This window comes from Toxotes jaculatrix, chromosome 7 (genome assembly GCF_017976425.1).
Source record: "Toxotes jaculatrix isolate fToxJac2 chromosome 7, fToxJac2.pri, whole genome shotgun sequence".
NCBI classification, from domain to species: domain Eukaryota; kingdom Metazoa; phylum Chordata; class Actinopteri; family Toxotidae; genus Toxotes; species Toxotes jaculatrix.
In genome coordinates this window covers 1,897,098-1,909,063 of record NC_054400.1, presented here as the reverse complement: position 1 = coordinate 1,909,063, position 11,966 = coordinate 1,897,098, and the positions used below count along the sequence as shown (strand labels likewise).

At 41.2% G+C, this 11,966-nt stretch overlaps 1 protein-coding gene across 1 annotated transcript; it reads right to left on the bottom strand.

The window, feature by feature from the left end:
• Positions 1–3,200: 3,200 nt before the first annotated feature.
• mrpl1 (mitochondrial ribosomal protein L1) lies at positions 3,201–11,917 on the bottom strand. The gene is made up of 9 exons (XM_041041429.1): positions 11,754–11,917; positions 10,738–10,846; positions 10,244–10,511; positions 8,887–8,970; positions 8,441–8,512; positions 7,538–7,649; positions 7,297–7,397; positions 6,394–6,475; positions 3,201–3,362 (listed from the first exon to the last, which is right to left on the bottom strand). Exons 1-9 carry the CDS (start codon positions 11,782–11,784, stop codon positions 3,253–3,255), a joined length of 969 nt encoding a protein of 322 aa, XP_040897363.1. The 5' UTR covers positions 11,785–11,917; the 3' UTR covers positions 3,201–3,252.
• Positions 11,918–11,966: the final 49 nt, after the last annotated feature.

The following is an 11,966-nucleotide window of genomic DNA, read 5'->3' as shown; positions in this document are numbered from 1 at the left end:
GACCATGCTCTATAATTCTGGTGTCTTCGAGCTTTTTTTTACTTTATTTCACTTAATGGTATTTCTATCTTCTGTGTTTACCATTGTTATATGATAGCTCTATGTTTTAATAAAGATAAATACTGTATACAGCATTCAATGGTGAGTTTTCGTATTCTTATCTTACTCATGGGTGCTGTATATTCTAACTTTATCTTCAGTGGTGTCACCGTAATAATCCAGGGAACTTGTAAAGTTTTTCCTGCGACCTCATTGTATATTAATAGCACTTTGCATTTATAAAGTATTACAACATGATTTCCAGCAGGCTTATTTTTCATCTGTAGTAGCTGAAGGGAGTTTAATTCAGCTGGTGTCTGTATCATAAGCTTCCTAACTGTGGAGTATTATAGGAAGTCTGCAGCTCTTTCTGTCTCTGAGTGTAATGTTTAATCAGAGGCAGTGAAGGACTGAGATTCCTCAGTGTCACATGGCAGTAACCTGATCTCCTCTCAGCCCTTTTGTCCTCTGCCAAAAACAGGGATCAGAATCAGTTTTGCCTTTGAACGAGTTTTCTTTCTGCTGCTGCTGTCTGCACCCTGCAACTATTTATAACCAGGACCCAGTGACGCAGTGGAAGCTTAAAACATTTGGTTAAACCTTCACATCCAGTCTGTGTCGAAAAACCTCCAACACGACCAACAATCAGGCAGAGTAATTAACATTTTCCCCATTAGGAGTTCATTTAACCAACCATTTAACTCGGCTCTCACACCCCATGTGGAGCCTCTGATGATGTAACTCACACATTCTTTATTCTCTTTAAACTGAGATAAGGTGGGTTCACCCTCTAACACACGTCTGGTTGTGACCATTGAAGACATTTTCACACTGACAGTAAAATGATAGATAACACTGATTAGGTTTTGTTTTTGTTTTCTTAAAGTTAACCCTGGTGGATGCTCTGCTCAGTCTGTTTAGTTCATGTTTTTTGTCTAATGTTTTAATAAATGTGAGGCTTCAACCAAGAATTACTTTTAATATTGATTAATCTATTATTTTCATCCAAAAGTCCATCATGTCGTATTTAAATGTCTTGTTTACTCTGAGCCAGTTCTCCTCAGTACACCTGCACACGGTTTCTCTGGTACTTGGCAGGTGCCATGTTCCAGCATCTTGGAGAACTTGCCTCAGTTCCTCTGTGGATTTAGTCTGTCTCAGTGTCTCTGTCTCTTCATGTGATCCCAGATTGACTCCATGATGCTGAGATCAGGTCTCTGTGGGGGACAGACCATCTGCTGCAGGACTGAAGGTGGTTCTTTGTGACTCTGGCTGTGTTTGGGCTCATTGTCCTGCTGCAGGATGAATCTGGGACAGATCAGATGTGACGGTGCTGCATGATGGAACCTAAACATCTGAACTGACCAAAGCTTTTGCACGGTTCTTGCAGGTTTCTTGGTACAGAGTGAAATTAATGATTCTTTTTTGCTGCAGTGCTGCAAACCCTCTGAAGACTCTCTCCCTCAGGCTGTGAGTTTGAAAACAAATAGTCCAAAATCAAATGGCAGATTTAACAGAGAAGACTTTTAGAATCTATGGAGCCTCTGTCTTTAAACCCTCTAATGTGATAAGGAAAAAATTCCCCCGGAAAAAAAGGAATAAACGTCAGGAAGAGCAACAGATGAGATGAATATCATCCAGAACATGGAAGTGATGTACAACACAGCCTGGAATAACTATAAAAGTACAATATGTAAAATCAGGATGATAATATTGTGGATAGTTTGGAATCATTTATGAATAATAAGGATCAAACTGGCAACGCAACTAACAACTTCTCCTTTCATTGCCTCTTTCTATCAACCCTTTTCTCTCCTCCCCACTGTCACATCCTATTACATTAGCGGCTGCAACAGCCTGATTTCCCCACAGGGACCAATAAAAGTTACAACTTCTCTCCATCTTAAAACCCAACATCAACCTGCACAGCATCAGGCGATGGATGTTTAATTGGCTGTGCTAATTCACCACACACGGTTTGAATGCATCTCGACTCTCGCTGTGGGTTGGGACTTCAAAGCCTCATGATACCTTTCCAAAAAACACGCTGTGAGTCAGCAGCCGCTCACACTGACATCCCAGGTTGTGTGAGCGCAGAAATAAAAACTTTTCTGGCTTTTGTAAGAGCAAATTTCGGCCTCAACAGGGTAGAGAGGCGGTTATAAGAATATTAACCTCATCTGACATCAGGCTTCTAATCCTAAACATGAGTTAATAAAGATACTGTTCAATTCAGGAGCTGAACAGATGGAGCAACTTAAACTCGAGGACTAAAATAAACTTTGACCTAAACTAAGACATTCGACAGGTTTAATTCATTCAGTCCCAGAGAAATCTCAAACACACAAACCAGTGGACATGTTGATCTCTGCAGGGTGACTGTCATGAATGAAATGTTTTTACTGTGCAAATTGTTCAGCCTCTGCTTTGGTGACAACGTTGACATTTCAGATGATTTTAGCTGCAACAGGTTGCAGGAAGCCCTCAGCTAAAGCCAATACTGCCCCCTAGTGTTCAGATAAAGAAGAAACATCCTCACACCTCTGAGGAATTTTGCTTTTCACACACAAAACCTTAATGAGTTTACACCAAACATTTTAGATCTCTTTTCAGATCACTGAACGTTTCCTTACCAAAAAAAAATCTACAGATCTAAAGACATTCAGAGTCTTAAAACTGGAGAATCATATCCTTAAGTTACAGATATTCACTTTTAAAAAGTTTTAGTGGCATGAAACACTGTGACTCCGCTTGTAAAATGGATTTCAAATGGAAAGATACTTTAAGTTAAGAGCATAAAATTAGGACAAGAAAAGTAAATGACCTATACAGAATTTAAAAACAGGAAATTAATTCTTAAAGACCATGAGGCTGATCTGTGTTGAGTAAATACAAACATCAACTGTGCTTCCAAACTTGTTTAAAGAGTTGGATCTTTAACACTGTTAGTTATTGATTCAGGTAATGCACACTGGAGCCTTTTCAGACCTTTAAAGGACCTCCAGACTTCCTGTAAGACCGTAACGGTATCAGCTGATTTATGAGCTCTGGTTTTCTGTGGGCGATTATTAATAAAAGTTGCTTTCCTGTCCGGGTCACCTTGTATGCTCTGTCCTCCTTTTACTCTCCTGGGATGTTTTAAAACAATAGGTACAACCACAGAGGAGCAAAACTTTATTCAGTACACTGATTATATACAATCTGAGACTCGCCTCATTCCTCCTCCTCCTCCGTCTCTGCTGGTTTCAATAAGACGTCTTCACTCTTGAACCACAGAGCTTCACTGGTATGACTGGCGATGATCGCTCGCTCGATGAAAGGTCCTGAGGAGAGGAAGAGGAAAACCAGTGTCACCATTAAGATCCAGACAGGCCCGTTTTCATGTGATGAAAAAAAAGAGGTGTGGAATTAAAAGCAGGAGGTGGAGAGGAATTTCTAAACCACGTTTTTGGTGATGTGTGTTTTTCAAAGCCGACAATAGTGTTTTTAAATGCACCTAAATTCTAAAGCTGCTGCTCCGGCTCTTTGGCATCAGGGCAGAACTTTAACATTATTAATATTATTTTCAGTCAGAGTCTCCACGGAAAACAAATCAGAAAAGAAAAACAACACAGAATAAGGAGTGTGAAAACTTTTAATCCAAATCAGGCTGAGCATAAATTGATGAGACTTTATTAAACAGCCGCTTTCAGTCTCTCACCCTCACAGCCTCTGTCTCTTCCTCTTTTATTTGTAAACATGCACCGAATCCCTGCAGTCTCTCCCCATTTCTCTCACACATTTACCTATGAATAGTCATTTCAGCATCATTTCCCCTGCTGTCTATTGTTTTCTGTGTTCAGCTCTTTATTTATCAGCATATAGTTGTGCTTTTGTCATGAATAATTCCCCTCGGGGTTTTTATGTTCCCTCACCCACACGCTGCATTTACACGCTCTTTTCTCAGTTTTAAGTGTTTATCTGTGAAGTTTCCTCTCGCTTCTGCCCACGCTGCAGCCATTAGCTTCTGTCCAAATGACTCTTTAAAAGACATTAATGGAAATAAAGAAACAACCACAGCTCTTCACACAGCTAAATCAAGTTAACAGTAAGTATTTCACATATTCAAATTTTCTGATCCTTGACTTCAGGGTGCAGAGGTAATTAAATTCTGCCTAGAGTCCTTGTGCGCCTCTTGTCTGGGAGCCGAGCTGCTACGTAATGTTTGCTGGCACAAACTCAGAGAGAGCTCTCTGCTGAAAGGCCCAGGTGGCTCGGCGCGACATATCGCCTTCATCGCCAAAAGCTGCTCGCGGATGAAAATGACAGAGCTGGAACGAGGCTCTGAGTGAGACGTTTCACTCAGTTACTGCGGCACAGAGGACACTCTGAGCAGCCGGGCGGGTTCAGCAGAGCGTTAACGCTTCCACGGTGAGCGCAGAGAAGTCCCACAGGGATCATCATCAGACTGCAGCTGCACACCCCAAAGTTTACTGTAAGCACTTTAAACAGCAGCATCTGCTGAGAGCGCTCTCACGCACCTACTGCAGGTTTTCAGTGGAAAAGTTTAACGGCCTCAGCCAAGGAGCTTTTCCTTCCTGAACAGTTTGTTTAGTAATGAGCACGACATCTCAAAAAATAGTTTTTAAATGAAAGATGGTGGACAGTTGGGTCATGAGCCCAGAAACAGGTGCTCAGTTTATGGTTTGGATTTCTTCACTTTGGGAGGCGACAACATTTTTCTCTATTTTCTTTCAGCAACTTTGGATAAAACAATATGAAACATGCATCTCATGACTGATCTGGATCAAGATTCATATTTAGGATATAATATTATGCTTGAACAGTATTAAGAGAAATACAAATGAACTACCAGGTAGAGGACTACAGAACAAGTGCTCACTGTTTGTGTTTAAAGGGTTTTTTGGGGAGTTTTTCCTCCTCTGATTCGAGGGTCTAATGACACACTGTAAAGCCCCTTGAGGCTAATTTGTGATTTGTAATATTGGGCTACATAAAATAAATTGGACTTGAGTAGCTGTTGACAGTGTCCATTTTTAACCATGTGACTGTCGGTGTGTTAGCTGGTTGGTCTACCACTTTGGTCCAGACGGAAATACCTCAACCACTACTTCACCAAACATTTAAACATTCAAGTTTCCCAGAGGATGAATCCTGATAACTCTGGTGACGCTCTGACTGTGGCAGTGATCCCACTGCCAGGTCAAAATGTCAGTCTGTCCAGTGCTTTGGTTTATTCATCGTCTGATTTTCTTCACAGTGAGAATTACAACCTCACACAGGGACACGCCTGCCTCAAACTCACGTGGCTCTGCAGCCTGAACACAGTCCGCCACATTTTTCCTGCAGACTTCAAAACAGGCACCAGTTTTGTTCCCTGCCAGCTGTGGTAAACAGCTGTGCAGCTGTCCAACGCAAGTGGACCACAGCACAAAGCAACGGCAAACACATCTGAAAACACAGAGCAGGGTTAGCAGTAAAGCTGCTCCGGACTCAGATAAATGGATTCAGTGTGTTAACAGCCCTCATCAGTTCAGAGTTACTGTAAGATACAGGATTAAATGGAAATATGGTCCTTAAGAGAGAGTTTCAAGATGAATGGGAAAGTAAAGAGTTTTTGATAAGAGAGATTCCAGGTCACAAAGGGCCGCTGGTTTTAAAGCGTCCTCAATCAGTGTTTCTGAAAGCTCGGCGGTTTTCTTCAGAGGGGGCAATGTTAATGACGTTTTATTTAGCAAGCTCAGAATCAATTATTTTTTAGATCATTTAAGCCTCTGGCTCTAATGAGGGTCCATTAGCAGATGATTACGCTGTGCATCGTATTATTGAACGGAAAGTGGAGGAAACGAATGAACTCCTCTAACTGTGCCTCTCTGTTCAGTTCATGTAAGAGAGTCTCGCTATGAAAGTCAGTCACCTCTTATCTCTTCTTTCCACCAAAGTGGATGAAAACATGACAGACAGACTGTTAACTGCAGAAGACATGACCGGACAGCCTGCTCTCCTTTATGGGGAAAAATGTATCAACACTCGTTTGAGGAAATGCACGAAAAACGCCTGGAAAAATCAGAAACACCTCGCTGTTGTCTGCATCAGTCTGTCTACAGAGATGTAAGCTGAACCTGAGAGAGTGAAATCAAAACCAGCCTGCAGACAAAAGCTGGCAGGATTTGAAAGCTTCTCCTCTAACAATCGTTCTAGGAAATGAAAATCAATCAGCGATGTGCGATTTTATCCTGAAGAGCTGTCAAACGGTTTGAGGGGAGTCATCAGAGCAGCCCTGGAGTGATTCTGTGCCAGTGGTTAAACCTGAGAGTTGTGGTGATTGTCTGTTGTTGGTTTTAGGGAACGTACCCTTGTCAGCTGGTCGGTGGGAGCAAACATCGGTCAGGATAGTCTGCAGGTTGGCAAAGATGTGTTCTTTGGGCATGTCGAGCTGCGCAGAGGAGAGAAAACAGCATGAAATAAAGTCTTACACCTGTAACTGAAGCATGATGTATTTTATTTAATAATGTTTGTGTCGTTTCCTGTCTTTTCACGATGTGCTGCCTTCAAATGGAACATGTGAGGTTGTGTTTTCTACATGTGAACTCCAGTAGAGTGCAGTAAATGCTCAGTGTTCAGCTCGTATTGGTCCTCAGAACTTGATAAGCAACTTACAACAAGAACAGTAATGTGACCTGCGACCTGGTGGAAGCTCAAACGTAGAAGCACAGACACAGGAACCAAAAAAAATGCTTAAGACAATTAAAAATGAACTTCATGCCTAAATACACCCGACACTTTCCAGAGTCCCCCTCAGGGTTCACAGATTTTATTGTTTTTTTTTATATTTTCCATTTCCTGTTGGGAAAACAAAGGTATATTTGTTTAATGAGGATCTGGTTCTTAGCTTTAGGCATCTGTAAATTTTAAATGTAAAACCGCCTCTTCCCAGGACATTGAAGAGGCTTTACACAGACAGCACTGCTATCAGGGCTGCAACGAACAATTATCTTCATTATCAATTAATCTGCAGATTATTTTCATGTTCATCAGTCAAAAACCAAAAGATATTCAGTTCATATGATAGAGAACCAGGGATTCTCCACATGAGGATGAAAACAGTATTAAAATCATTGATGATTAATCAATTACCAGAACAGTTGCAGATTATTTTGTTTTAGATTATTTCAGCTCAGCGATGAACTGTTGCAGCTATAACTTGTATAATAATCACGCTGTGTGTGGTTCTGGTGTCAGTTTGTTACGACGTACCGTGGCGATCTGGGTCCTGACGTAGCACTCGTTCTCCACCATTAACTCATGGCCCGTTTTAAACAACTCCAACATATGAGTAATGTTTTTGCCAACTGTGCCTGGATGTCAACAGAGACAAGGAGAAAAGAACTGATCAGAACCACAGACTGACAGAAAAACAGATTTTACTTTTGTTAATAAAAAGCAGGTTTTAAATCCCTTTACGTCTTCGTCCTGAAAGTCTCGACCCTCGTCTCACCTCTCTTGCTCTTTGGAAACTTCTTCCTCAGTTTGTTTTTTAGCGGTAAAAGCTTCGGCAGCATATCTGGAACAGCTACGTAGAAGTCTGCTGAAATCTCGTCATCTAAGATCTAGAAATGAATGAAATCAGATCAGATTAAATTAAACTTAAAGACTCCTACAAGGTGTGTGTGTGACACTTACATTTGACAGATTTCAGATCAGAGCTGATCTCCTTCCTGTTTGACTTTCTGATAAAATTCACATTACACTGATGATTTCTGCAGTCTCTCAACTTAACTCTGGGAGGAAATGCTGACATGCTTTAAAGTTGTTTTTAAATTGTGTACTTAAAAAAAATCTATTTGTATCTGTGTGACATGTCCATGTGCTTTGTGTTTTCATCTTGTGTTTCACTGCTGTGCAGCCAGCTGCGGTTGTGATTGATTGATGGGTGAATTCAAGTCCTGTCTGACACAAACACGGGAACAAAAAGAAAGAAAAGAAAAAACTGCCACCATGGTGCCTCCCACTTTATCTACTCTGACCACGTCGCAAAGGCAGCACAGCAGCAAAACAACAGCAGCACCAGCTGCAGTCTCCTGTCACTGTCAACAACATCTCTGTCCAACCGCAGTCTGGTGTAGACGAGGTTTAGAACCTTAACAGTGTGAATATGAAGGAGTGAGGACACACGTAAAAAGACAGAAGTCCTAAAATGTCCACAACAAAAACTCTAATGCCTCATCGTGTTTATTTTGGACTTGCTGATTTGAACAAACATATTGTGTAACAGGCTGATTCATTACAATCATTCAGCCACAGTAAGACTCAAAAGAAAGAAGACAGTTTTCCCCAGACAGGAAAAATAAACTCGATCTGAACTCACAGTATGTGATGAAAATGAGTTTAAGCAACTCACCGGCTGGATGAGCTCTGCTCCTCCAGCAAACACAGCTCCGTTCTCCTGGGCAACTTTAACTTGATTAGCATCCTGCAGAGAAAAGCAGCGGCAGCGTTACCCATTTAAATCTGATTTGGGTGTGTCAAAGTCTGGCAGACCCCACCGGTGTCATTCATTATGGTCATTAAAATGTACATTTAAGTCACAACCCACAACCTGTGCTGTTCGACAAGAATATTAATCAGATCCAGCTCGTGGCGTAGGTCTCTGTGATCAAAGCAGCCGCTGCCCGAGCCCATTCATTACAGACAAGAGCTGTGACAAATAAAAGGTGCTGCTCTGAATCATGCTCAGACAATATTAAAACAATTCATCAACAACAGAAAATCAATTGGCCATGAAATTAAGATTCAGTGAGGCTGAAGGGGAGAAAAGGAAGGCTTTAAAAAACCTGAAGTTTTTACCTCAGTGAAAACTAAAACTTTGTTCATCTCCGTCTTGAAGGGGTGAGGTAAGTGCAAGGTGCTGACGAAGGGGTCGACTTTTTTCTGTGAGCACAAAAATGATTCAATTATTACAGTTATCAACACTCAGCTCCAGGCAAATAACAGATCTGGGAGAACACATAAGGAGAAGGAGGATGTCAATCATGGACCGAGCTTAGACAATCAAGTATTAAATCTCTTCCACCACCACTTTAATTTTTCTTTTCTCTGGAGTGTACTTAATTCATTATGCATAGGAACATCGGTTTTGCACAGTTCAGCGGAGGCAGACAGATGAGGGTAAAACAGTCTGTCTCATGTGGACCGTCTCTGGGCATCACAGCAGCTCCACACTCCTGCGATGTGGAAACAAACTCTCGAGGTTTTTATTCCTCTGTGTCACCTTGTTTTTAGCGGCGTAACCTCAACTGCTCATGTTGCAAAGCCCGATGCTGTAAATATCACTTAGATAGATTTGTGGAGGCGACGTGATAACAGTAACAGCCAGAGCGGGCCATGGGAGTCTGCCAAGTCTGTTCAGATTAGTCTCTAACAGACACACTGGCAGGTGATCAACCGTTATCAGGACGTCCTCTTCTATTCTCAGGATCCAGCTACTCTCTCAGTAATTAGCCCAAATCTGTGGCAACACTGACGTGACAATTTAACAGTTTAACCCAAATGCATCTCATTTATTAGAGGACATCTACACTCAGGTGCTAGTTTATTAGGTACACGACGATAAAGCTAATGCAGCCTAATACATGAGTGCTGCAATAAATCAATTATAATGTTCAGTTCATGTTGAAGAGGAGTTGAGTCAACGGCATGGTCAGTTTGGAGGCTGCTGCTGATTAGTACTGCGTTACAAAACCTTTATATCAGTTAGTGTCATTTCAGATATGCAACTAATGATTACATTCATTATCATTAATCTTAAAATAGTTTTTTCCAGTTAATCAATCAATTATTTTTTAGTCTGTAAAATGTCAAGAAACAGTGAAAAAACTGCCCATCACAACTCACCAGAACCCGACGCCTTCAAATGTCTGGTTTAATCAATCGGTTCAATCAATCAATCAAACAGTTCACAACGATATATGACCAAGAAAAGCAGCAGTTCTACTGGCAAGTAGTAAAAATAATTAGATAATTTTATGTCAATAAACTAAGTGATTTATTGACTAATTGTTTATTGTGTAGTCATTTTGGAAACCTTAGTGCCTGCGTCGTTTTAACCACACAGGGACTACACACATCACATCAGCGTTCTTAATTTGGAAAGCGATTCACAAACAAATGAAAAAAAGAACAACCACCATGTTGATGCTGTTACCTTTTTCTCCAGTTTCATGTCAAGCCTCAGATCAATGTAAACAGGCTGACTGTGGGGAGTGAAGTCCAACGCCTGGAAGTTCTTCAGCATGTCGATGGCGTCTGCTGCGCTGTAGATGGTCCTGGGGTAGTACCTCACAATGTACACATCATCCACAGGTGCCCACAATGTCTTGCCAAAAGGCTTATGTCTGTTTTTGTCATCGATAACCTTCTTCTCCTTCTTCACCTCCTTCTCTGGGTCTTCTTTCTTTTCTCTCCTTTGTGCCCTGACAAGCAATAAGGGAGATGTTAAAATGAGAGATATTTGGTTTATCAGGCCTCTTCAACTTTCTTGTCTAGATTTTATGGTTCACTGAGCAGATACTTTTCTTCCTGCTCAGTGAACAACCAACTGGTTGGAGGTGACAGCACCATGGGCAGTGAAGCACAGAAAATTGTGTCTGGGAGAAAATCTCTTAAGTTGGGTTTTTGTTAGAGAGTTTGTAAACTCACCTGACAGCTGCAAAAGTCCTGATGGGGAGATTCCTCCGTGCCGTTTGTGAGACACCAGTGTAGGCGGGACTGTTGGCGCTCAGCAGCTGCCTCTGGCATCCTGCTAAAACTGGAAAAGAGACAAAGGCTAAGAAACGAATACAAACAAACACCAGGCACAAATGATGATTTCCACTTAACACAGACAGATGCTGTTCTCTCTTTCAGTGAGAGAGAGAGCATCAAACTGCATACCAGAGTTTGAAACATTTTCAGAGATATTGTAAAATGCACATGAAATTAATGGGAAAGTGGTGTTGGACTTCTGGACCCAACCATATGTGTGCCAAGCTTTAACTGAACTACTATGAAGTTTTCTCTCTTTGATTTTTAAGGTCACCGTTATGAATCGTCTCGTCAAAGAGTAAGCAGAGTCTACAGCCCTTCAAATCCACTCGTTTTCCTTTGGTACATTTTTTTGCCCGAAACTTTGTTCAGAAATCTGACGGTTGAAGACGGCCTTTCTTAAAAGCAAAGAAACGCATTCAAAATCACCCGATTTAAACTGAGTGATTGAATCATTTATATTAACTCTTCATTTCGGCATACATACGAACTACCAAACATCACTGTAATTTCAACAAGTATCTACTTCTTAAAAACCTGTTAGCACTTCTTGTCACCGCCCACCACGACGTGTTTTGGTTCAAGGACGCTCAGCAAAGACCGAATAAAGTGAAAGTCTCACTACTTCAGATATAATCGTGAGCAGTGTTGTTACATGTGTGGAATTATTCTATACGCGAAGAGACAGTAAGAATTTCACACGTGAAATTTGATTTGCGATCTGGAGCAGCAACCAGCAGAGCTAGCTAACAGAAAAACGGGCAAGCTAACAGGCTATGACTGTTCTGCCCTTTAACCGAAACATAAGAAACAAATGCGAAGCTTGAAAGAACTAATGTACGTCGTAGCAAATACGTGAATGATTTTTATTTTCATTTACATACAAAGTGAGTTAGACAAAAACAACTGACCTTTCCAAACAGTCCGCGTGCAGTTTGCCATGTCTGGGAATATCTCCGGTCCGTGTGAAAACAGCGGTACGCTCTGAAAGGTTCCACCTGAGAGGTAAAACCAAATTTCCCTTTGAAAAATTATAATACATAGGTACGCTTTTTATCGGAAACCACGCAAAAATAGCATAAAAATAAAAAATTATACGTGTGGAATTGTTCGGGCAAACTCTC

Coding starts and splice junctions, on each gene's coding strand:
- mrpl1 (XM_041041429.1), bottom strand. CDS start 11,784: ATGGCAAACTGCACGCGGACTGTTTGGAAAG. Junction 7,398..7,537: donor GTTTCCAAAGAGCAAGAGAG/GTGAGACGAGGG, acceptor GTTGACATCCAG/GCACAGTTGGCAAAAACATT. Junction 3,363..6,393: donor CCACCGACCAGCTGACAAGG/GTACGTTCCCTA, acceptor TCCTCTCCTCAG/GACCTTTCATCGAGCGAGCG.